Here is a 26,382-nt window from a genome sequence, read left to right on the forward strand (position 1 = left end):
ATGCTTACCATAATTATCAAGGTTGCCGGTCCTATGAAACTCCAAATGAAGTAGGTGTCCAGGCGAAGCCAGCAACTGCAATTAGAAAGAGATGGGGGGAGAGAGAGAGAGAGAGAGAGAGAGAGAGAGAGAGAGAGGGGAAAAAGGGAGATTATCAAGGGAAAGTCATGGAGAGGATGACAGACGACAGACGGAGGGGGAGAGAGAGAGAGAGAGCGTTGAGGTTAGATTTGTATTGTCCTGCTCAGAGGATAAACATACATCAACTGTGAAAGTTGGAGTGACACGTTGGAATGGGTACTTCAAATCACACCACGGCCCCATGAGGGGCGGGGAGAATTATGGCCAACACTGAGAATTTTGAGGGTGAGATTCCAAGGGGATTTTCAGCTTTCAGTGTCAATGACGGAAACGCCACTTTCTTTGCCGTAACATGCATAGACTGCACTGGGAGCAGTGGTGTAAAGTAACTAACTGTAAAGTACATTTAAGTACTGTACGTAAGTACGATTTTGAGGTATTTGTACTTTACTTGAGTATTTCCAATTTCTAATACTTTTACTTCTACTCCACTATATCTCAGAGGCAAATACTGTACTTTTACTCCACTACAATTATTTGACAACTTTAATTACTAGTTACTTTGTAGATTTTGATTATTATTACAAAACATATACATGGACCACTTCAGCCTTATATACATTTCGGCCATTTGAAAATAGCCGATCTACAAGCTCACAATGCGCATTGTGAGCTTGCAGATCTGCTATTTTCAAAAGATTTGTATGCATTTGAAAACTTGCAATAGGACATTCTGCCTTATGAGTACTCTCACTTTTGGTACTTTTGGTACATTTTGATGACAATGTTGTACTTTTACTCAAGTACATTTTGTATTCCGGACTTTCACTTGTAACAGAGTATTTCTCTATTGCAGTATTGATACTTTTACTTAAGTAAAACATTTGAGTACTTTTTCCACCACTGACTGGGGGAGGGTTGAGGGGGTGCAACAATGGGATGTCGTCAAAAATTGCTACGGCTGTGCTAGAGCCTCTCAAGTCTGCTTAATAAGGGCTGAGGTCAATTATTATACCCAACTCGTTCAATTCACACGCCAAATTACCATCATCGGTAATAATTTATGGACAAATCATTCAATTACTTCTGCAGTAGCAAACCTGACTGCATCGCTACAATGGAACCGGACTGACCCCGACATGGGCATTAATGCACACGGGGGCAAAGTACTCGACAAGGTGGCTCGTACGGCGTGTCCATGTTAACCTATTAAGACCTGGAACGCATCTGTGTCACTTTTTGATTTGAGCTAAAAAGCATTATTTTACACTTTGGCTATTCAAAAATAGCAGATATACAAGCTCATAGCGCGGCACCGAGTGCCGCGCTACGAGCTTGTAGATCTGCTATTTTTGAGAAATCGTGAAAATGTGTGCAAATCTTTGAATATATATTGTTTTAAAGCAAACATTATTAAGTCAAATCTTTGCTTCTGGGGGTCCCTGGAACAAAATATTTTAAGATGGGGTCGGCGGCCAAATTCATATAATTTTGGGGGTCCTTGACATGAAAAAGTTTGAGAACCACTGATAAAGAAACATACGTTTTTCAGAATACTGTTGGGATTTAGAAGACATTTGTAGAATCGGCTTCAGGCCTCAATAGGTTAACCGACGTACGACTCCCTAGAACGCCAAACAATTATGTCAGTAATCAAATGACATGCCCTCACTCGACCTCCCACATCACCCCTTGATCTGTTCCAATGAAACTGCATAGTTCTGATAGCAGAAAGAAATTGATTTTATTTTGTATTTATCTTCTGTTGATAGTGACTTGGCAAGCACCTTTGAAATGACCAAGAGAGAGGGGGGAGAAAAAAAAGATAAGGGCACTTGATTCATGCCCCCCCGGCTGAATTATTCATCTTTTAATCTCCGCTGCGGCGACAGATAGACACTCTCCAATTTTGTCCACCAGAAAGAATTACAGATCATAGAGTAGAGCCACGTCGTCATCTAGGCCGACGGAGAGGCAGGATGGAACTGGCGGAGTGAATTTAGCTTTCATGGCAATCTGAATTGTGTAGGAGGAGCTCACCTCAATTGTGGCCAAACCGGGTGCTTCGCAAAGTGCTTTTTATGTTTATCCTTTAAAAATACTGTATTTTCAAAGGATCAATTGTGGCAATAACTGAAACAACTTCGCAAACAACAACCAAAAATGTATTATACAGTCTTTTTTTATGTTTTAACCCATTAAGACCTGAAACGCATCTGTGTCACTTTTTGATTTGAGCTACACTTTGGCTATTCAAAAATAGCAGATCTACAAGCTCGTAGCGCGGCACCGAGTGCCGCGCTACGAGCTTGTAGATCTGCTATTTTAGAAAAATCGTGAAAATGTGCGCAAATCTTTGAATTATATTGTTTTGAAGCGAACATTTTTAACTCAAATCTTTGCTTCTGGGGGTCCCTGGAACAACATATTTTGAGATGGGGTCGGTGGCCAAATACATATAATTTTGGGGGTCCTTAACTCATTCTCTGCCTAGAACGACTAAAACGACTTCTGTCCATAAGCCATGCCTGCCAAGAACGACTAAAACGACTTTTTAAAAAAATAAAAAAAAGACTCCCATCCACTTCCTTGTTAACTTAAAACTTAAAAATTCTGTATCTCGGCTCCTGAGTACTTTTTTATTTTCAATGAAAAATCTTGGCGGTGTTCAAACGGGCCAGAAATAATTCTGGCAGTGAATGAGTTAACATGAACATTGTAGAATCGGCCACAGGTCTTAATGGGCTAAAAATACTGTAGTTGAAAAGGATAAAAATACTGTATATTTGGGGTAGGATGTAAACATCAACCGTAACAAGCATGTTACCAACATGCATCTGTGTTATTATGGGGAGGCTACCAAGAGTGAGTGAGAAGATAGCAGCCAGGAAAAGCTGGTCACCGCTAGAGTCACTGGGAGCTCCCAGACAGGAAGCTTGTACTATGGGAGCCAATACACAGCCCATACAACCTGTCACGGGGGCATTCCCCACCTATACCAATGTGGACGCACTAAAGAAGTGGGGGCTGAAATTACTGGTGGTGAGCTAGCCAGCTTCAGCTTCAGGGCAGGCAAAATCACTTTTCTTCAGTGGTGGAAAAAGTACTCAAATGTTTTACTTAAGTAAAAGTATCAAATGGCATTAAAAAAACACTTAAAGTACAAAAAGTAAAAGTACTAATTATGCAGAAGGTCCCATTTCACAAGTTTTCCGCCAAAATATTTTTTTGAAAATAGCAGATCTACAAGCTCACAATGCGTCACATTGCGGCACATTGTGAGCTTGTAGATCGGCCATTTTCCAATGGCTAAAATGTATATAGGGCTGAAGTGGTTACTGTATGTTTTATGACAATAATCAAAATCTAAAAAGTAACTAGTAACTCAAGTTTTCAAATAATTGTAGTGAAGTATTATGTACAATATTTGCCTCTGAGATGTAGTGGAGTAGAAGTAAAAGTAGCGCAAATTGGAAATACTCCAGTAAAGTAAAAACACCTAAAAAATGTACTTAAGTACAGTACTTGATTACATGTACTTAGTTACTTTACACCACTGGGACGCACTAAAGAAAGTGGAGGCGTAAAGTACTGGTGAGCTAGCCATATGTATAGAGGATTGAGATGACTGGAGGACGTGAAAATCTGACATACAATAATAATTCCCAATGTGTCGACAACACACCAGCAGCCTCAAAACATGTCAAAGCTAATTCCCAGAAGTTTTCACGATAAAGTTCCACGTTAAGAAAAACAGCATTTGAAAATAAAATGTGGGCATTCAAAATGCTTTTTCAGATACATATGTTTGGTCACTAAAACATTCAGAAACATTTGAAAACGGAAATGTTTTTCTTGCGGTAATATTTTCTCTCCAACAGATGCATCTCTCGAACCCAGTTTACAAAATACACAACACAGTGCAATGCATGACAACGTGGTCACACTGATAGCAGACACAGCAATGCAAAGATTGGCCTGGTCCACGCTTGTACATAATGTTTCTGTTGTCAACATTTCTTTTGAAGCAAGAAATGATATGAGAGACTACAGCAAACATCAACTGTTCCTTTGGTGTTGCCGCCGGGACCTGACAATCATCACCCTTCACTGGTATCGAGGAGATAACAGGAGGCAGCACACACACACAAACTAAACACATGGAGAACAGAGGTACATATACTGTACGAATATACTGTATACCCGCACAAAAATGGCACTGGAGTGGATAGTCAAAAGGCTCTTTGAGTCATTGTTATAAATGAAGCTTGAGAGCTGTATTGTTTCTCTCTACCAGATCACAGGGAGATTTACAAGACTGGCTTTACAAGGCAGGGGGGGTTCGGCATGTGGACTATCTGTAACTACTAGCACATAAGACTATAAGTCTATACCATTCCAGTGCTGCACTGTACCTCACGTACTTCATCTTTTTGCACCGTACAGTATGTCTTAACCTCATGTACATACCTGCTACTTTTCTAATGCAATATGTATACATGTAGACGACATATCTCTGATTTCACATTTGACCTGTTTCTCTCCTTCGTTTTTTTCCTCTCCTTGCTCTCTTAATGCACAAAGATAGCTTATTTTTTCATTTGAGAGGGATATAGCAGTTCTGATGACGGTGGTATTACTTGGTATATAATGTGAACAAAAGAAAATGTGAAGTGCGTGGGTCAAGCGGGTTAAGACCATCTTAAGCATGTGTGTATTCCCCGTCTCCTGAAATAGCACCTTGCCCATCGATGAGCAAATAGCATCTCTGTTGATGCACTACAAGCCACTTTGTCCGTCTCAGTTTGGTCAAACTGCATTATGAATTACTTCTATGTAAGACGGGAAATTAACTATGAACGCACACACGCACGCACGTCACACACACTCACTCACACACGCACACAGTAGAACCTGTCTTGTTCTCCTGGCCACTGAGCCGATCCACTGGGAGTAATGGGCAAGTTAAGTGCCTTGCTCTATGGCATATTCAGGGTAAGCCTCGATCTATCTCTTCCCCAGTTTTGTAACATGGGAATTTGAATGGCTGAGCATCGGCGGCTGAATGTCACAGATAGCATTGCATTCCCCCCACCCTCATTTCATATGAAATCAGAAAATCACAACCATTAAATGATATATTACTGGTTTTAGAACTACACCTTGTAGAATTAATCTCACTTTAGAATGTGCAAAGGGAGACATTTCACATTGAAAGGGAAAGTGCAGTATATCTGTCAAGGCCGCAGTCACATTTGATCACAACGTTTCCTCTCTGCCCTCGAGGCTAGTGCAGCACCCTTCTTTAAGCATTCAGGTCCATGGGTTTAACTTCAACCACATCATGTATAGCTTCACTCCTGATATTATAACCCATTATAATGTATAAAACAATACATCAGTTGGCTATACTCAGACTGAAACAAGTCATAATGTGTCTCTTTCCATGTGAACCTGCAGATGCAAATAGCAGCACACACTGGTAGCCAAAGTGCCAATACTTTATTTTTGGATGCAGAGTAAAAAGAAACTTTTTACTCTCTCCAGTACTCTCTTATAAAGTATTGGCACTTTGGCTACCACTGTGTGTGGCCACCTTCTTGTCTCTTAAAGACTACTATTTTTAGACTATTCTGCCGTGGGCCGGCACCACTGTAAGGACTTTGGTGTGCGTAGCATTCTCGTGCCTAGCCTGCAGATTCAGATGCAAACACAGCTAGCAACCGAATGGACCTTATTCACGCGGCGGCCATTTTGTTTTTACCGTACGTCATCCTCGGGGGTTTCCCCACCCCTCTGACTCTGTTTGAGGTGGTAAAGGTGTGCCAACCAAAGCAACAACCCCCCCCCCCCCCCTCCTCGCACGCCGTGTCACACCATGTACCTCTCCTCATCCCTCACCGCTTGCTTGTGTATAATTGTTCCACCGGTGGCGGGCTTTAATTATTCACATGATACTGTGGTTCAGGCGGTGGCAGCTATCGCCTCATCCATCACCAAAGGACCATAGCTCCCAAACACGCTCTCTAAATGCTACGCTTTCCCGTGCGCCTGTGCGTATACATGCCTGTGTCATTGCATGTGTGTGTGTGTGTGTGTGTGTGTGTGTGTGTGTGTGTGTCTGTGTGTCTGTGTGTGTGTGTGTGTGTCTGGCACACGCCCTTGTATGATAAACATCTCGGAAATAAACTGCTGATGCTGGTCTTCATTATTTTCAGATGGGGGGGATACAGATGAACCCGGGAGGAGAACGGGAGCTACGGTCCACTTGGCATGACACTGATTCACCAGACTGGTTTATATTTCAGGGGGAAAGAAGCCGGGCAAATGTAAATGATTTCTCAACTCACCTCTGAAGGAAATATAAGAATGCATACAGATTACTGTTTCCCTACAGCTCCGTCTGTCTCCCTAGATTGTTCCAATCTGTCTCTTTTGTCCTTCCCTTTTTTCTTTGTCCTTCCCTTTACGGCCAATCTCTCTCTGTCTCTCTCTCTCTCTCCATCGCTCTCTTATCACGCACGCACGCGCACGCACGCACAAACATACTTAGGCATATATGATGTGGTGGAAAAAGCACTCAAATGTTTTGCTTAAGTAAAAGTATTAATACTGCAAAGTAGAACTACTCTGTTACAAGTAAAAGTCCGGAATTCAAAGTACAAAAGTATTGGTATCAAAATGTACTTAAAGCACCAAAAGTAAAAGTACTAAAATGTTTGAAAATAGCAGATCTACAAGCTCACAACGCGTCACGATGCGACGCGTTGTGAGCTTGTAGATCGGCTATTTTCAAATAGCCTATGTATAAAATAGAGATAAAGTGGTTAATGTATGTTTTATAATGTAATAATTTATATCTGCAAAGTAACTAATGACTTTTAATTTCTCTCTCTCTCCCTCTCCCTCTCTCTCCCTCCCTCCTGTGTATTTGTCTACTTGTTCACCTTCCATCTCCTCTGCCCACAGTTCCCTAAGACGCTCCCGTTTCCACGTTCGGTCCATCTCTGTGGTCTCCTCACAGGGCCAATCATTTTGGGTACTCCCTGTATAAATGCTGAAGGCCTTAACCGCTGCAATAGCCTGACATTCATCCAGCAACAACCATCTCTTGGAGTTAGCATTTTTTCACTGTCAAAACAATGTCAATTCAGCACAAGTGCGCTGCTTGAGTAACTGTTCGGCATCATTAAAAGTTGATGATGGAGGTATCGCTACTAGGAGCAAGCCCTGCAATATTGTTCCGAGCTCCCGGCTTACGGAGCGAAACAGTTGTCAGTTTGTTAGCAGTATATTCATCGACATAGATCCACACAGACACAGGCAAGGAGAAAGGTTGGAAAACGACGACAACAACAACATGGCATTAATAAAAACATCTCTATTCACTATATACTGTTTGTATGATGTTCTGGTGCAAGGTTAAAGAAGGGAAAAAGACTCTAATGACCCACAACATCGACCAAAAAAGTTTGTCTCACAAAGTGTTCGGAGCGTCTGGTTTGCTCTTTTGGATAACTAATTTATTTATTCATCAATAAACTCAGAAATTCAGAAATTCAAATGGACTTGTGGGAACCACACAGTGCCGCTTTTAAAGAGCTTGTGGAGTGGAAAGCAGAGGTCAGACTATGACAAGTGGGCTGGATAAAAGTAAATACAGATTTAATGTTCCCAGGTTGCAGGGTCTGTGTGTGTACTGCATTAGCGCTGGCGAAACCTTGCAGGACTTTTGGAAAGTTTGCAGTAAAGTTTGCAGCATTTCGCTGTGATTCAGTCAGCGAGGTATTCAGTATATATATTTTTTTTTTAACCCCAATATTTGGAAATGACATTTCACACAGTACCTGTCACATTAACAATGCACCTCCAAACACCGCAAAGTTCACTCAAAATGTCACATCCAGATATCCACTTAAATAATGTTGTAACCCTTCAGCATTACTTTCTAGTAGGATTCGCTTTTTTTCCCTTCGACAATATTTCTGGCATGTTTGCAATAGTGGCGAGAGGTCCATCACTTAAAAACTCATTTTATGGGATCTTTTGAGGTAAACCTAAGGTAGCTCGAGGACAACTTCATCCTGGAGCAGCAGATAAGCAGTTAAGCATTACAGTGCTCTGTTCCCCGCTACAGACATCCCGCTGGTCCGTGGCCCGCTAGAGAGTGCTCTGTTCACCGCTAAAGACAGTGTATTGTTCCTCACTACAGACATTGGTCCGTGGCCCGCTAGAGAGTGCTTCGTTCCCTGCCAAAGACAGTGTATTGTTCCCCACTACAAACGGTGCTCCGTTCCCTGCTAAAGACAGTGTATTGTTCCCCACTACAGACATTGGTCCGTTCCCCACTAGAGAGGGCTCCGTTCCCCGCTAAAGACAGTGTATTATTTCCCACTACAGACGGTGCTCCGTTCCCCGCTTGAACAAAATTCAATAGGTAACCGAATGGGCTGTAACACGCGACACGCGAGGTGTGCTTTTAACAACAGGGGCTTCAAGTGTATGTGTGTGTGTGTGTGTGTGTGTGTGTGTGTGTGTGTGTGTATGTGTGTGTGCGCACGCGTGTTCTCGCTAAGCCTTTTTTGTTGCATTGCGTTTGTCATTAAATATGTAGCCATGTGCATGACCACAATAATTGCAATAACAGCATATAGCCTATATTGTTGGCTACTAGATCTAGATGTGAGGGCCGCGTAGCCTCTAGTTGTATACAATTGTATTGCAGATTAAACGTTTTCATCGATTTCATAGATAGCTTCGTTGACTATTATCAGCGTTGTGTAAATCAATGTTTTTTTTGTTTATTTCAGACATTTAACCACGATACAAAGTAAACTTGACCTTCGGCTTTGAACTTGATTTGCTCCTTTTTCCTTCTACACCAAAACTCTTTGCTGAAAATAACCAATCTGACTATTTGGCTATTTTCGGCTAATGATCCTCACAGAATAGGGATGCTATAGGGTTGAACTGCCAAATCCTATCACACAAAGATTTGGCGGCCCCCTGTAGTAACTCAGAGGACACCCTAGGGGTCCCGGACCCCCCGTTGAAGACCCCTGTGCTATAGTGTTGACAGAATTCTGCTACAGACAGACAGCTTTCTGTTCCCTGCTAGTGGTGAAAATGATTTACTTAAGTAAAAGTACCAATACTGCAATATAGAAATACTCTGTTACAAAAGTCCAGAATTAACAATTTACTTGAATAAAAGTACACAAGTATTGGTATCAATATGCACTTAAAGTACTAAAAGTAAAAGTACTGAAATGTTTGAAAATAGCAGATCTACAAGCTCACAACGTGTCACGATGCGACGAGTTGTGAGCTTGTACAGTAGATCGGCTATTTTCAAATAGCCTATGTATAAAATAGGGCTAAAGTGGTTAATGGATGTTTTATAGTGTAATCATTTATATCTTAAAAGTAACTAGTAACTAAAGTGTTCCAATAATTGTAGTGGAGTAAAAGTACAATATTTGCCTCTGAGAAGTTTTGGAAATTGGAAATATTCAAGAAAAGTACAAATACCTCAAAATTGTACTTAAGTACAGTACTTGAAGTAAATGTACTTACTTTCCACCACTGCCTGCTCACAGACCATGTGCTCGCGGCCGTTCCCTGTGTCATAGCCTCGCGTAGCCAGACAATATCACACGACACACTGCGTGGATATTAGTCTGGTCCCTATCAACGGTAGATTTTCTTCCAAGGGGCGGTTACAAAAAGATCCAAACGGACTCTATTGGTTAGACCTAAACCAATCAGAGCAGTGCTTCCTTGAACGAACCAATCAGAGCAGTGCTTCCTTGTACGTCATTGCTCCAAATAAGGTGATAAGCCCGCCCACATTTGGATACTGGGCCCTGGTTGGCTCCGCACAACTGCGGAGGGAGAGAATTGAAATCTCTATGGAGGGGGGCCAGACCTAATCTGCCGAGGGCTAAAGTGCATGCAATTTTGCAAAGGCAGATTCGTCTGGAACCAGGCTACCTGTGTCAGACACAGTACTCACACTCGGTCGGTGCCGTAGCTGCGGTAGTCGACGGCGGCCGACACGGCCACGATGAGCGCGGGCACCCCGTAGCCCACCAGGTAGAAGTAGCGTCGGCGCGAATGCTCGCTCTCGAACACCTCCACCAGCATGATGTACAGCTGAACGCCCTCCAGGAACATCCACGTGAACGCCGCCAGGAAGAAGAAATGGAGCAGGGCAGCGAAGACGGCACACGCAATCTGTCCGGAGGTTTATAGGGGAGAGAGAGAGAGAGAGAGAGAGAGAGAGAGAGAGGACACGAGGAGAGGACGGAGAGAGAACGGAGGGAACGAGAAAGAGACGAAGTTGGAGGAAGGTGGGATGGAGGGAAGAAAGAAAGAGAGGGAGAGAGAGAGAGAGAAGTACAGGGGAGAAGAGATTAGTTTGTCGATTAGAGGCAAGATTCATATCATCAATCATCAGTTCCAATTCATGAAATCACATTTGAGGCATTCAGCCGGCCGTCATAAAGGATTAACAGCCTTGCTCCGGGGCACGGCGTCAGTGACAGAGCATCGGTGACAGAGCGCCGCGCTGAGAAATAATGACGTTAGCCAGCCTCCACTGACCTCGGCCAGTGTTTTCTGCCTCTCCAACAATTAGCATGGCTAAGTCTGGGGCCAAGCTTTGTTTGGCTCTTCGTGGGCGTTGGACGTTTGCCTGCAGTGATTGGCGAATGGATGCCACGGCCAGCGAGGCCATGTGGTCTTGTTTGCCACGGCTGGCATAAACAGAAAGCTTTATGAAGAACTGGAGTCACTAGCCAGTTGGAGGCTACTGCACTAAATTATGCCCCCCTGCGCATGCATGGACGCATCCCCGCGCACACGCACACACACACACACACACACACACACACACACACACACACACACACACACACACACAGTGGTGACACAATTGCATCTTAGGGCTCAGTGAAGATGCACACATGCACACACATACACACAAACATGCAGCTCCGTACACTATACTTGCATGGCTTGATGCAATTATTGGCACAATTGAACATAACTGGGGTATTTTGTCACAGAAATTGATTCAATTAAATAACTAAAAGGTTCAGTGGACATTAATTGCAGTCCAGGAGAGTGATCTTTAAGTTTTTCTGTGAATCACATCCATAAAAATGTTATGGAAGGCAAACTAGTTGGACCAAGGGATAATCTAATAAATTTATAGTGCAGTAAGTTTGCCAATTCTAACCTATGACCCACAACATTTGGATCCGATATCATCAAATAACTGACAAACAATTAAAGCTGCAATCCATAACATTCATGTCGTACCCGGGGGAGTCAAACCCGGGTCCTCTGCGGGAGCACCGTTATTTCTACTGTTGAGCTACGAAGGAGAGCTTGTTTGGGAATGCGATATATTACCCTTTGGATTTCATGCAATATCTCTTGTCATCCAGTAGTGTTCCACCACAACCACAGGATCTGTGTAAGTGTCTCAATATAAAAGCAGAGAGACCACCTCCAACCACCACAGTTGTGTTAAGTTGTATTCTATTAAGATACTCTACCATACAGATTGGTTAAAATACCATTTCATTCACACAAAAAAGTTATGGATTGCAGCTTTAAGAGTGGTCCATACTACCGCCATCCAAACTTTTCTTCAGAAAGGGAGGTGATATAACTACAAATTGACGGCATTCCAAACTTCGGATGGGCGGTCTAAGAACCGTTCCTCTGAACCTGTGCACCTCCAAATGTCCTGACTCTCCCAACTATAGATCGGAAAGCCTGTCCAAACCCTGACATCGGAAAGAGACTTTTTTTTTCTGTGATAGGATGTCAAGATAAAAACTTAATTTTTGGGCACAGCTCATAACTTGGCATTTCTTTAAATGAGAATGATTTTCACCTTCTTGTAATATTTTAATGGACTGAAAAAAATATATTATGTTTTTATGTTGAGGTGACAGTCCAATAAATAAAAATAATAAAATAATAAAATAAAAAAGTGTTGACTACATGTGCATCCACACCAAATCATTTCCAACAGTGAAGAGTGCATATTGATTGACTGATTTTCTTTTGTCGTGGTAACAAATATTGTTACATTAACATTACTGTAAAAACCCATGGTTTATGTACATCAAACAAGCCATTTCATAATGTGTCCTAAAATTACAAGTCATATCTTAACAAATGTTGTAACATTTAAACACAAGCTTTTAATGTACAATGTATAGTTTGCATATAATCATACTGGACTAAACTGGACTAAAAGGGGCGGCCATAGCTGAGTGGTTAGTGAGCCCGCCTAGGGAGCCAGAGGCCCTGGTTGCCCCAGGTTCGATTCCAGGCCAGGCCAGCATATGTGTCGATGAAATGAAATTTGTCCCTGAGCAAGACTCTTAACCTCTAATTGCTCACAGGTTCTCATTGGAAACAAGACCGCAAGGACTTTCATGAACGACCTGTTAAAAGGAATTATCCTTATCCTTACCTCCACACCTGGCACAGATGATGTGACAGCTAAAGGCTGTAGGTGACATCATAATGACTACGTAGTCATCCATCCATCTATCTTGTATCATTATATCTATAAACTCCATTCATCTCTGTCTATGTACTGTACTGTATCTGTGTGTCTCTCAAGTGGGTTTGGGGACTCATGTGACATTTGTGTGCTGCTGTCACCTGTATAATCAGGGATGGAATGGAACACTTGCAGAAATAGACCCTGCAAGTTTTCTCTCAAGGCCAATCAAATTCTCAATTCTCAGATTATGTGGCACGCGTTTTCATGTACTGTACTCAGCACAGCATGGCAATAGAGGTGACATGTTTCACCTGTCTATGACACTTTTGGACTATTCATGTTAAATGAACATTGATGCAAACTTCTCCACGGAAGTACTAAAAGTTAGCAATTTTGTGTAATAATTAATACATGTCCATTTCTTGCTGAAATCTACCATCGTGTCTGTTTACCAAACCTACTGTAGGTGTTTACACTTCAAAGAGAGCACAAGTGTTGGGAGGTAGATTGCTTTCACAAGCATAACAGACCATCAAAAAGATGAAAGCTGAAGCAATGTGCAAAGTGAATTTCTAGAACCATCTTATCACAGACACAACTGGGAATATAGGCCAGATCCATGCCTGATGGAGGGTTTCACTTAGCATTTCCAAATTACTTGTTTTGGCTCTCTGATTCACTTCACTCAGCAGCCCTGATGGCATCCTTGATTATAATGGAAATTAATAACCCAATATTTCTATCAAGGTTTATGCAAGGCCAATGGTAACATTACGTGCAACTGATTCTTGTTGCACGTACAACTGATTCTCATGTTCACAGTACACGAGCAATATTACTTTGGGTAAAGATTGTGAGTCAGAATACATTGTGCAAATGTAGGTCAAATCACTGTGGGATCCCAATATCTCAGTACACAGTACTAGAAAGGCTCTCGTAGCGCGGCACTCAGTGCAGTGCTATGAGCTTGTAGATCTGCTGTTTTCGATTAGCAAAAGTGTAAAATAATGTTTTTTTAGCTCAAATCAAAAAAATTACACAAATGGGTTAATATGGTATCATCCCTCCCTCTTACCGGCTGGTCGGCCCGGTTGATCCCAACCAGGAAGAGTGACTCGGCGATGAAGAGGCTGATGCACAGGTTCTTGTGGATGGTGTTGCGGTCGCTCTGGAGACCCCGGAAGAAGCAGAAGGTGAAGAGGCTGATGAGCAGGCAGACCAAGGACAACAGGATGCCCACCCAGGTGATGACGTCCAGCAGCATGTCGTGAACAGGGTCTGTGTTCTAGAATGGAACAGATGGAAGAGTAGGACACTGTTGTTAACATCAAGGCAACAAAATGTGAAACATACCACAATGGCAACGAATGGGAAAGGGTCTTTGATCATGAGACACGGAAGGACAGAGTGGTGGTTGCTTTGCAGCCACTCCCAATAGGGTTGTACTGAAAGAAAAGATGACAAAAGACATCTAAAAAAAAAAAATAGAGCTAGTTGCAGGGGGGGGGGGGGGGGGGGGGATAAAAGAGGAGAATGGGCAGAAATGGCTCTTGGCTGATGAGCATAATTAATTAATGACATGAACATTGCCAAAAATATCAGCTGAATACAAACAAGCAGTTACAGATAAAAACTACACTTTTTTTTTTATAACCAAAAACAAATCAACCTTTGTTTTTATTCATGTAGCAATTGTCCTCAACCCCTCCAATAACCGTCTATCCAGCAAAGCCACAGGTGGCGGATATAAATCATGAATTAGATGGTATGAATGAATCCAAAAACGCCCACGTCTCTTCCTCTGTCAGTAACAAAACAAGTTAATGGCACCGAGGGCCACAGGTGCCCGAGACCAGCGCAGTGAGAATACCATAAAATCGCAACATGGTCAATCAATTTCATCATTGCTTTTAGACAATGTTCTCTTTTTGGAGAGTAATTTGCCACCATGGCCAGTTGCAGGGCACTAAAAAGTGTCCCACCGGCAATAAATACATGGCTTTACGGGAGATAAGGACCAACAGTGATTCCCCTGCAGCCGTGAAAAGAGAATTTACATGAAGCCGTAAAAGCCAAGTGCACAGGGTGCCACTTGGAAGGAAGATGCAAAAGGCAACAACAACACACCCACGAAATGTCAGTTTCTTGCAGAGTGGCGGACTCCAGTGTTGCTTGTGTTTGATGAAGAAATGCTAACAGCACCCTCATCAGAACATTCAAAAGTGCAGAGCTGACTTAGTCAAGGTTGAATACTTGCAGTATAAGAACGAGGTTTTACACTGTAGTAGTGTTGATTTCGTCGACTAAAACTATGACGAAAAATGTTCGTCGACTACCTTTTTTCACTGACGAGAACTAAATAAAAACTCAATAACGATGACTAAAACTAAGACTAAATATATTGACAGTTTCGTCAACAAATAAAAACTAGACTAAAATGTCTGTGAGGGACTAGTGGAGAAGAGAACCAGTAGAACTAAAAGACAAGTCGTTTTATGTTTGGTTGCACTCAGGTGTTGCGCTCTGAAAATAGCAGATCCACAAGCTCACAACGCGTAGCGCTGCGACGCGTTGTGAGCTTGTAGATCGGCTGTTTTCAGCATGCAACCAAGTGTAAAATCAGCCATTACGACGCCATCACGGCCATTTTAGTCGATTAAATCAATTGTAGATTTAGTCGACTATAATCTTATGATATTTAGTCGACTAAAACTAGAAAAAATAAATGGAACTTTATTCAAAAGACTATGACTAAAACGAAATCAAAATTTGCTGTCAAAATCAACACTGCCGTACGGGTCCACTTCCACACTTTCAATTAACATTCCAGATTTCGCTGTGTGCCAACGGGACATCTTATTGATAATCGTCAAAGTAGAAACGCCGTCCAAAACCACAAGACTCTTTAAAGATCTCATTAAAGATCCCTCCATCGCATGCACCCACAAGGGCCCATCAATCTCTCACGCTCGCTCATCACAAGATTGCAAATGGGCCCTTCGAGGAGGGGCTGATGACCGTTTTGCTTGATCAGCAAGGATATACGGGTGTCCTCTGAACAGTTTTCAGTTGACACAGCCAAAAACTGTCCAAGTGTTACCAAAACAGTGTTGTACATCACAGCCCAAAGCATATTCACAGCTGGCACTTGGTAAAACGGCATTATCCAATAATTCTCAGTAAACAGCCAATAATACTGTGTGTGTGTGTGTGTGTGTGTGTGTGTGTGTGTGTGTGTGTGTGTGTGTGTGTGTGTGTGTGTGTGTGTGTGTGTGTGTGTGTGTGTGTGTGTGTGTGTGAGAGTGAGTGAGGGGAGAAAAGGGGGGGATATGCTTGTCAAGTTGTAGAGTTGTAGGCATGAGAACATGACGCGTGCTTAAGAAAAATGTCTCCCCTATGGAAAACCTGGGAATAAAGCATCAGAGAGCGACATCTTGATTTATTAACTTAACATAATTACTGCACCCAAACAATTTGGTCAGCTTCCGACATTCCGTAATTTCCCAGAGGAATCGTCCTCCTTTACAGTCCACCGGGCTTTGACTTAGAATAAAGGGGAGGAAAATGACAAGTGGATTATTTTACTGCTAAAACCTGCCTTCAAAATGACGCTTATCCCTGCTGGGACTCAAGAAATGTTCGGGGCGGAACTCGAGATTATATTACATTCTTGAATGCTTATGAAGATAGACCACACAACAGGTATCATTTCACTATAATATAGTGAAATGGTTTCCTTATATTATAAGGAAAACTAAAAGTTTATAGGCTTTAGGTATTGTACTTAAGTACAGTACTCAAGTAAATGTACTTAGTTACTGTACACCACTGACTCTGACTACTTGGTCAGCCTCAGCTAGGCTTTAAAAAAAAGTCTGCTCCCCACACACACTGCTGTGCCATGAGGCTATCCAGCTCACTGGTCTTCTCCGCTCCACTGTCCTTTGTCACTATACCCCAACAACATATGAGGTCTTCTGCCTCCTCGTGCTGTCAGTTTGCTGTCCCACAGGAGTACTTGATGGGGCCCGAGCTCCTGGCGCCTCTGGCAATGACCTGCCAAGCTGCTAACTTATCACCAAGCCTTGAGAACATGCTGTAAAGGATGGCACTGTATTGTTCACATGTGCCCATCAGGAGTAGTGGTGGTGGTGGTGGAGGTGGAACCCTCACTATGCAGGTGTTGAGGGACCTCTCAAGGGTCCATATGGCTCACAGCCGTAGGGCAGGACACTCGACTCCACAGTGGCAAAGAAAAAGGAGACTTTAACCACTCTTGCCATAATGGAGCCCCAAATCCTCTTCAGGTCAGCGTAAAGCCCTCGTTCAAAGGTCTGGAAGGTTAACGAGCAAGTGCAAAGGCACGGGCTCAGGTGTGTTGTTCATGTCTAATTGGTATTCAAATAAGAGGGCCACCTTCCTGCCCTCAGCCTCCACTTGGAGGAGCAGCTCTTGCTTCTTGCAGAACCCATAATGTGTTTGTGAACATTTGTGCAAATCTTGGAATATATATTCTTTGAAGCGAACATTTGTAACTCAAATCTTTGCTTCTGGGGGTCCCTGGAACTGAATATTTTGAGATGGGGGTCTGCGGCCGAATTACATATCATTTTGGGGGTCCTTCACATGAAAAAGTTTGAGCACCACTGATATACAGTAGCAACTTATGTTTTTCAGAAACCTGTTAGGCTTTAGAAGACATTTGTAGACGCGTTCCCGGCTTGAATGGGTGAAGTACATGTGTTGGTGAGCATCGACTCAATTGCATGGAGCAGACAGGGCTGTAACCATCAAGATTCTCATCATCTGGATCGGATTGAATGTGTTCGTGCCGTCAATGAATGTTAACATTGCCGATAGGCTGTTGGACTTCACCTCCTCAATTATGTGCACCGGGACCGCACTTTTGAGGATCAGTGCTCTACAGGAGTACAAGGTGCGTCCATTGATATTCAGGTCTGTAAGGATGTCGGGGATCTCTAGCACCTCATTAGCACCATCCACTTCTGGAGTATAGCCAAACAGGTTGCAAAAGAGAGAGAGAACCAGGTGGTACCTCTCTCTCTCTCTCCTCTGGGCTTGTACCAGTGACTCTCTCTTTCGCCTCTTTTTACACCCTGTGATATCACTGAGGACTTTTCAGGCCATCGTCTTGTCTTCACGCCATGCTCCATCGCTCTCTCCTTCCGCACGTTCTCCATCGAATCCTCCTCCTTATATTAATATTATATTAAAAATATTTTAGTACTTTTACTTTTGGTACTTTAAGTACATTTTGATGCCAATACTTTTGCACTTTTACTCAATTTTGTCAATTTTGAATTCCGGACTTTTACTTGTAACGGAGTACTTCTACATTGCAGTATTGGTACTTTTACTTAGTAGTAAAGCAATTGAGTACTTTTTCCACCACTGCCTTCCTCCATGCACTCTTGTTCTCCTCAGACTGGTTGCTGTCCAAGTCGTGGCCTGCCCCCCCCCCCCTTGACCGCTTCCCTATCCTTCTCAACGTCTTGATGCTGTGTACACAGGGATCTCTTTGACCGCTCCTTTTCCTCCCTCCCTCCCTCCCTCTCTCCCTGCCACCTTGCACGCTTTGATGAAGCACTGGTAACGGTCTGTGGTGCAGAAAAAAAGCCAGCAAAGGTGAATAAAGTGTCGGAAAAGTGGTGACTGCCATTCTGATGGACACTCTTTCTCTCTATAACAAGACTGGGTAAAAAAAAACTATTCACCAGGCTATGTGTGCAGTTTGTAAGAGGGATATAGTCAGTGAAATCCTGGATATGAAATGTTCATGTGCAATTTCTGCAGCTTTGTTGTTGATTAAATAATAAAATATTAACACAATAATAATTATACATAGTAGTTGTGAAAGCAGTACTTTCCCGTCACATCTTGGGATGTTTGCTTTGACAGAGAGCTTATTCATTAATTGTGACTATTGTTTTATCTGATGACTCCCCCTCAGTCTGTGTTTTGTCAGAGTGATTTGTAATTTGCGGTGCTTCAACTGTGCACTCTCCCTCATGCCTCTCGGTATTATGGAGAGCTGTTTTCCCTCCTACAACTTTTAACCGTTCGAAATACTTGGATGGAGGGTTGCTGCCTTTACACGTTTACTAGTTTATCCTTAATTTCTTATCATTATTACGCTACTAATAACTTATTGGGGAGGGTAGTACTGTATTAGTTGCGTTGCGTTTTATTTTCATATTTCTCTGTCTTTCTCTCCCTCTCTCTCTCTCTCTCTCCCTCCGTCTCTCTCTCTCTCTCCCTCACTTGTGCATCACAAAAAATGTACAATCACCACAAACCCATAGCATGGAAATGGACCCATCAGCCTGAGTTGGAGAGATAGGAAGCTCAGCTTAGCCACTTGCAATATTAGTCCAGATGAAAAGGCATTTGGAGAGTATCTAAATTCCGTATCGGGACATTATTTCTCAGTGAAAGAGGACAGAGGCAGCCGGGACATAACGGGAGCAATTTGATTTGAATGTTGAAAAGTGGGCATGTCATAACAATGGAGGATTTGAAGAAGATTGACTGATGGGTGAATGCCATGCTACTATTGGTTGAAATTGTTTGGCTCTAGCCTACATTATGTAAGCACATGCCAGATTTTGTTTTAGAGGGAAAAAATATTGGATTTTGGAAGAAGAATACAAAAAAGGCATATATTGTTTAAAATTTAAATAATGCCTTTTTTGTATTCTTATTTAAAAAGCCAATAATTAAAGAATATAGGGATATGATCTAAAAGCGTTAAAAAGGCTTTTTTTCCTTTCCATCTTGACTTTAAAGACTCTCTTATCCTCTAGGAAAATAATGCGTGACTCAGAGCTATAATATGGAATACACCCGTGGAAATATTTGCTTACGTTGAAAGAAAATAAAAAAGGCATATACCTCCTCTTCCCAAGCAAGCGCCGCTTTAAATCACATTTTGACCACAGTCAGCAATACCGCGTGTGTTGGTGGTAGGAGGAGAGGGGGGGGGGGGGGGGGGGGGGGGGCAGGGGTTGCAGCGGGGGCGAGGGAAGGACTCATCAACATCCACGGGTGTTTTCTCTCCCCCACCCCACCCCCGAAAGCAGAGTTCCACCGAGGGAACTAACTCGGGGCTATGAAGTGTCACACACAAAAGGCTTGTTTAGCGGCAGCTTGCGGCTCGGGAGGGGCTAACAGATGCTGATCATTAAGGGGCTGTGGTACGATAACAGCCACAGCGCTCCTGCAGTCTGGGGAGCGCACTCTTTTGATTTTCCTGCCTGATGAGCCGTTGTGTATACACATCCGACGAGAGGGGGGGGGGGGGGTGGCGGGGGGTGGCGGCGAGGTGCCCTGCGGAGCAGCAGGCGCGCGCTTGCGCTCATGCAGATGTGCATCCGTATATGAAAAAAGGGGCACGCGGGGAGGGGGGGGGGGGCAGGATGGAGTTGCCGGTGCGCGATTTCTTACGCCCCCCCCCCCCCCCCGCACCGCAAGGGCACCCACACACCGTGGGTGGGCAGCAGCTATCGATGTTTGTGCCCGCATGCATGCTATACAGTACATTATGCCCGATTTATACTTGGTTGCGCGTCGTGTTGCGCACCGAAAATTGCCGATCTACAAGCTCACGACGCTTGTAGATCTGTTGTTTCCGGTGTGACTAAGTATAAATCATGCTTAAGTCTGTCTCGGACAACGGACGCAGTGGGTGGTACCAGCTGCAGTGCATTGTGACGGGGGGGGCCCTGAGGTCTCCTGGGCTAGCGGGGCTGTGCAGCGGCTCTTGCAGGCTACCATCCATCACATCCTCACCTTCAAACGGAGAGAGCTGCTGGCCGAGAGAACGAGGCAGAAAGGGATAGAGAGATAAAGGAAGGAAGAGAGAGAGAGAAACACAGAGAGAGATAGAGAGTCGAGGGAGAGAAAAAAGACAAATGTAGGCAGACGCGGAGATGAAGACGGACAGCGGAGGTAGGAAGGGGAAATCTGCATCCAACGCGCGTGTGATGCATCGCTGCTGAGCGATTCCTTTGTGTTCTGGGAGATGCGCGACGGCCGCATTGTGGTCAGTGGTGTAAAGTAACTAAGTATATCTACTCAAGTACCATACTTAAGTACAATTTTGAGGTACTTTTACTTTACTGGAGTATTTCCCAATTGTCTACACTTTTACTTCTACTCCACTACATCTCAGAGGCAAATATTGTACTTTTACTCCACTACAATTATTTGAAAACTTTAATAACTAGTTACTTTGCAGATATAAATCATTATATTATAAAAACATACATTAACCACTTTAGCCCTATTTTATGCCTTGGCATTTGAAAATAGCAGATCTACTGTACAAGCTCACAACGCGTCGCATCGCGACACGTTGTGAGCTTGTAGATCTGCTATTTTCAAATATTTTAGTACTTTTACTTTGGGTACTTTAAGTACTGTACATTTTGATACCAACACTTTTGTACTTGTACTCAAGTAAATTTTGAATTTCTGACTTTTACTTGTAACAAGAGTACTTTGCAGTATTGATACTTTTACTGAAGTAAGACCTGGGGGCTTTGTGCGGGCAGGACGGCAAATGATGTCATCTGCAGAGGCTCTGCAGCTCACCTCAGTCTGACAGGCCCTGCACAGCAGTAACCTGTATAACGGTCCCCGAAGTGGCCAGGCTGTAATTTGCCCCCGAAAATTCAACTCGGCGTGTCACAGTGGCTGCCGAGTCATACATGTTACTTACTGGGGCGCGCCGTGCTTGTGCACATTCGATTTGTCTTCCAATCTTTGTCCCGCGTTCTTTTCTATTTTTTCTTTATTTCTTAACCCTTTAAGACCTGGAATATGTGTCATTTTAGATTTATTTGGCTATTCAAAAATAGCAGATCTACAAGCTCATAGTGCGGCACCGAGTGCCGCACTATGAGCTTGTAGATCTGCTATTAAAAATAAATACAAATTGGAATATGTATATTTTTAAAGCAAACATTTTTAACTCAAGTCTTTGCTTCTGGGGATTCTACAAAGGAACAAAAATCCTAATAAAAAACGTATGTTGCTATAATATCAGTGGTTTTCAAACTTTTTCATGTCAAGGACCCCAAAATTATATACGTGGACCCCCATCTCAAAATATGTTGTTCCAGGGACCCCCCAGAAGCAAAGAGTAAAAAAATCGCTTTAAAAAATAATAATATTTATATTTAAATATTTGCACAAACGTTCACGATTTTTCAAAAATAGCAGATCTACACATTTTTGAAAAGCCAAAGAAATCTAAAAATGACACAGATGCGTTCCAGGTCTCAAAGGGTTAAACACACATATTTTTCATTCCAGATGGATGCCTCAGGAGATTGGCTCTGGCCCTGATCGGCTCCCATGTAGCACAAAATAAGGTTTTCTGAGCAGCCAGTCTGGGGTGGGGTGGGATGGGAGCAGCAGTACACATGACAACAGACCTCTAGTCTAGATCATATACTCTGGCCATTTGTAGCCAAGCCATCTGAATCTGACATCACATCATACACACTTAATTACCATAAGACCCTGTGTCCAAAGTTAAATCCCTTTAACTGGTTCTCGGAGACTCCTGAGGGGCTGACTGGGTGGAACGAGGACGCCTTCGTCGATCCTTTATACCTCAAAAGAATTGCTCTCAGCGTGCGGCCAACAAAGCCAATCCAATTAAAATGCATAACTCTCTGGCCCCGCATGCCTCCTCGAGAAGAAGGGCTTTGACTCGTGAAATATGGTGTGTGCGGGGGGGTCGGCAGGGATCACGGTTGTGGTAAGGGGGTAGCTAGCCTCGCTGCAGGGGTGTCGTGTGTCAAGTTCACCTACGGTACGGCTGGAGGATTTATGATCTGCACGGGGATGAGGAGCGGTTGGCGGGCGAGGGCGTATGAATCAGGGGGTACTGGCCCATTCGTCACGTTTAAAGGGGGCCGTGGGAGAGCTTCCAGCTGCCTGGCGGGAGTTAACATTCAGCACATGTAACTAATGTTGTCGTTCCGTGTTCGGGGCTCTGATAACGGTGAAATAATGCTGGAGAAGAAGAGCTTTTAGGGTGGCCTTCTGGCGGGGAAATCTCTCTGTGCGGGTCAGCATAATCTAAGGGCACTTTCAATGTCGTCTGAGGTTAATTTAGCACTTTCATAATCGAAATCTTTTGTAGCAAACTGCTGCTTTCCAGGAAAGGAAAAACATTACCTGTGTTCCAATGGATACAACGTAGTTTTTTTAGTCACAAGCCGCTGTTAATCATTTTCATTGGTTAAATATTTATAAAACCCACAGGCAGACTTTCAACTTTCTGGTGTCTTTTGTCTGGTGTATTTTCAATTCGTTTTTTCTACCGAAGATATCTACGAGCTCACAACGCGTCATGATGTTGTGAGCCAGTGGCGTCCACAGGATTTACATTTAGGGCAGGCGAGATTTTTCGCCCCCAAAGAAGAATTTTCAACTCAATGGAAAACCGGCAAAAATGGCCGTTTTCAAGATGTTTTGGCCATTATCTCTGGAACGGAAGGTCCAATCTGCTCAGTTCAAAGCTTGTTGGATGCGTGACTTTGAGGACATTAAGCACGCAATGACACCTTTTCTGTTTTTCTTTTTTTTAGGGGAGGCGAGATCTTAGTTGGGCAGGCGAACACCTGCCCTGCCTCTACAGTGGGTACGCCACTGTTGTGAGCTTGTAGATCTGTTAGTTTCACAATTTGTTTGAATCACTGACATAGGACAAACTATAAAATATAGATGGTTAATTTATGAAAAAAACATAAAAATATGAAATATGGAGATACACGATTTCTGCCCGACAGCAATGATTTGTGTGGACATAAACATGCGATCCCAATCCATGATGGTGGCTGTGCGATGCTCTGGAGGAGATGCAGCTCTGCACTGATGAATGGAGCCCACGTGTCACCCCTTTAATCATCCATTGGGAGAGGCCATTGATTTATACCCGCTAGTCAGCGGGGAGTACTGCCACTTACTAGTGCTTCAATCCTTCCCTGCGGCCCACCCCAGCACACACACTAAACTAAATAATGGCCTGTAGGTGGAACTGGGGCAGGTCTATCTTTCATGAGTGCATACTCGCGCGTTCAGCCACTATTTAAAGGGTGCTTCAACAATGGCCTCCAGGCTAGCTTCACAAAATGACAGGCTTAAATTCAAAGGAGACGGTTCAATAACGAGCAGCTGCCTTAGGAGCTCCAGTGAGCTTGAGCCATCAGGGAGCCTTAAAAGTTGAAAAGAACACCGGTACCGGGCCCCAATATCACTCTGACCTTTGTGGAAAAAAGAGAGGAAAGAGCGCATCTGTTTGGCTAGAGCAAAAATCTCCAACAAGGTGCTCTTTGGTACGACTGGGTGACAGAATTGATGGCAAAAAGGGGGATTGACGCGTTGCGGCAACATGCCTTGTGAAGTCACCCTGATGAAGGCATGTTGCCGCAACGCGTAGGTGCATTTTTTATTCTTGCTATGCATTAGCCTATAACTATTGAAGGCGTTTTAACTTTTCCACAAGAGTGCTTTGGTCTCATCCCTTTTTTAGCATCACCCTGACCTTTGTTTTTGTTTTTTTATCGGCCTGTCCATGTGTCTATCAAAGAGCCGTTGAACTGAAGACAGCTGAACCCAGTCTCACTCTCATCTACACAAAAAAACAAGATGACATCACCACAGCTGTGAGATCGTATTTATCTAGGTTGCCGTGTGAAAGAAGTGATGATCCTGGGTTTTCGGCCTGCACGAACAAGTCAGCCAGACATGTCATCACTTTTAGAAATCTGCAGTAGCCTAAATCCCCTCTCTGATTCTCAGTTGGACTTTACCCAGGGGGCAAAACCCCCTTTTTTTTGGAATGCTGCATTTGCCCTGCTATAAAAGGTTGGCCACCAGAAATAATATCTATGACCCCGTAGGATCACAACCTATATGGACAACCCGGTCAATTTTTTGCTGGAAATCCAATATGGCCGCCTCAATATTGGCCCCTATCAGTACCCAGGGGCTAATGGGGGTATGCTGCATTTGCCCTGCCCTAAAAGGTTGGCCACCAGAAATAATATCTATGACCCAGTAGGATCACAACCTATATGGACAACCCGGTCAACTTGCTGCTGGAAATCCAATATGGCCGCCCCAATATTGGCCCCTATCAGAAAATAGCTTTGGCAATAACTTTTGAACCAGATGGGCTAGAAATAAAAACTTGGTGTCTAATTCATGGTTTCAGAGCATGAGAAACTCAATGGAATACTTATCTTTATGATTGGGTGTGTCTGGACCTTTAATTTGCATATTTCCAAGATGGACGCCACGCGAAAATGAGTTTTACTATGACTTTTACAGTGACAGCTGACTGTTATGGCAACAGAGATGGCAGTCCAGAGATTGCAGTCCTAAGAGAGCAGCTGCTGCTTTTTCAGGAATCATTGAATGGGCAACCAATTGCAGTCCTCTGGGCAACCTTCCTGGAGATGTCAGATATTCTCCAAAGGTTTATCTACTACGATCGGGAAGGTGACTGGACAGGACATCTCTGTGAATCACCAAGAATGCTACCCTACCTCAGTGCAGCAGGCCACTACAAGTACGGGCAGCAATCTTTACCTCTGTATTTGGCTGAGATGAAGAAACTACCAGAAACAGCTTCAGAGGTACATGAAGCACTGATGGCAGGTGTATTTGTTGGCAGACGAGCAGATGGCAGCCACAACAGTGTTTCTCTTAACATGCTACTGGAGCAGACCTATAATGCCGATGCCAAGGAAGCCAGCAGTCTGGATGGCATTACACTGACTCAGCCCTGCTGCCAGGACAAAATGGGTCTACACAAAACCACTCACTGCAGCTGTCTCTGCAGAGCTCAAGTCTATGCTCCACCTCCACTCCTCCAACCCACACCATGAGTCTGGTCAGAGTCGTGTAATCCGGGATGCAGAGATGGTAGTCAAGGTCATGGTAGCAGTGGAGACTAACCCATTTACAGTGAGCACATCATCCACGATCAACATATCTACAGGACAGTGTGCTGATTCCACAGTCAAGGACCACTTTATGAGTGTGAAAGAACTGGGTCTGAAGGCACTGTGTGAGTCATTGTCCAGTGAACAGAAGAAGACAAGCATAATGAAGCTTAACACCTCCCACACTCAAAACACAAAATCTAAAAAATCTAAGGGGAAAACCTCAGCACCTGGCAAGAGCAATGAAATTACTGCCCTCCTGCGCATGACCCAAATCATAGCCAGTGGTGGAGAACTCAACCTTGTTGACTTTATAGGCAACCACGAGTGCAGTGGCTTCCCCCTTCCCTCTTCCAGGAAGATGGCAGGATGAGAACAGGTACCAAGGCAAGCCTTGAGAAGGTCCTGAAAGAGGAGACCAAAGTTGCATGCATCCCTGACCTGCCTACAGAAGACAGAACAACAACAGCAGTAGTTATTGATGCCATGTATGCCATACGCCATTGGTCGTTCCTGAAAGGTGAAGCATTTGGAACAATCGCTGAACGATACCAACGTCTGCTGTTGAATGATGTGCCTGCTGGCACAGAGATCATTCACTTCTGTTGTGACCGGTACAGTGGACCTAGTCTTAAGACAGCTGAGCAAGAACACAGATATGCTCGACCAAAACCTACCAAAGAATATGAAGTCAGTATGCGTTACACAGCTCCAGATCCTCAGGAGTTTTTTGCTGTGTCAGCCTAACAAGGCAAACCTATTCAGTTTCCTCTGTGACGAATGGTG

The 26,382-nt window shown here is 43.6% G+C and overlaps 1 protein-coding gene across 1 annotated transcript in view; it reads right to left on the reverse strand.

The window, feature by feature from the left end:
- The window catches only part of LOC311034620 (adhesion G protein-coupled receptor L3), a gene marked incomplete at its 3' end in the record, with an annotated part of 245,238 nt that overhangs the window by 34,600 nt on the left and 184,256 nt on the right, over positions 1-26,382 (reverse strand). Inside the window, exons 13-15 of the mRNA XM_084042512.1 lie at positions 13,689-13,898; positions 10,097-10,317; positions 9-75 (exon numbers count right to left, since the gene is read on the reverse strand). Coding sequence (XP_083898638.1) covers positions 9-75; positions 10,097-10,317; positions 13,689-13,898 — 498 coding nt within the window. The remainder of the gene's footprint in view (positions 1-8; positions 76-10,096; positions 10,318-13,688; positions 13,899-26,382) is intronic.

Source organism: Gymnoscopelus microlampas (genome assembly GCF_963454915.1).
Source record: "Gymnoscopelus microlampas genome assembly, chromosome: 19".
In the NCBI taxonomy this organism is placed as follows: Eukaryota; Metazoa; Chordata; class Actinopteri; order Myctophiformes; family Myctophidae; genus Gymnoscopelus; species Gymnoscopelus microlampas.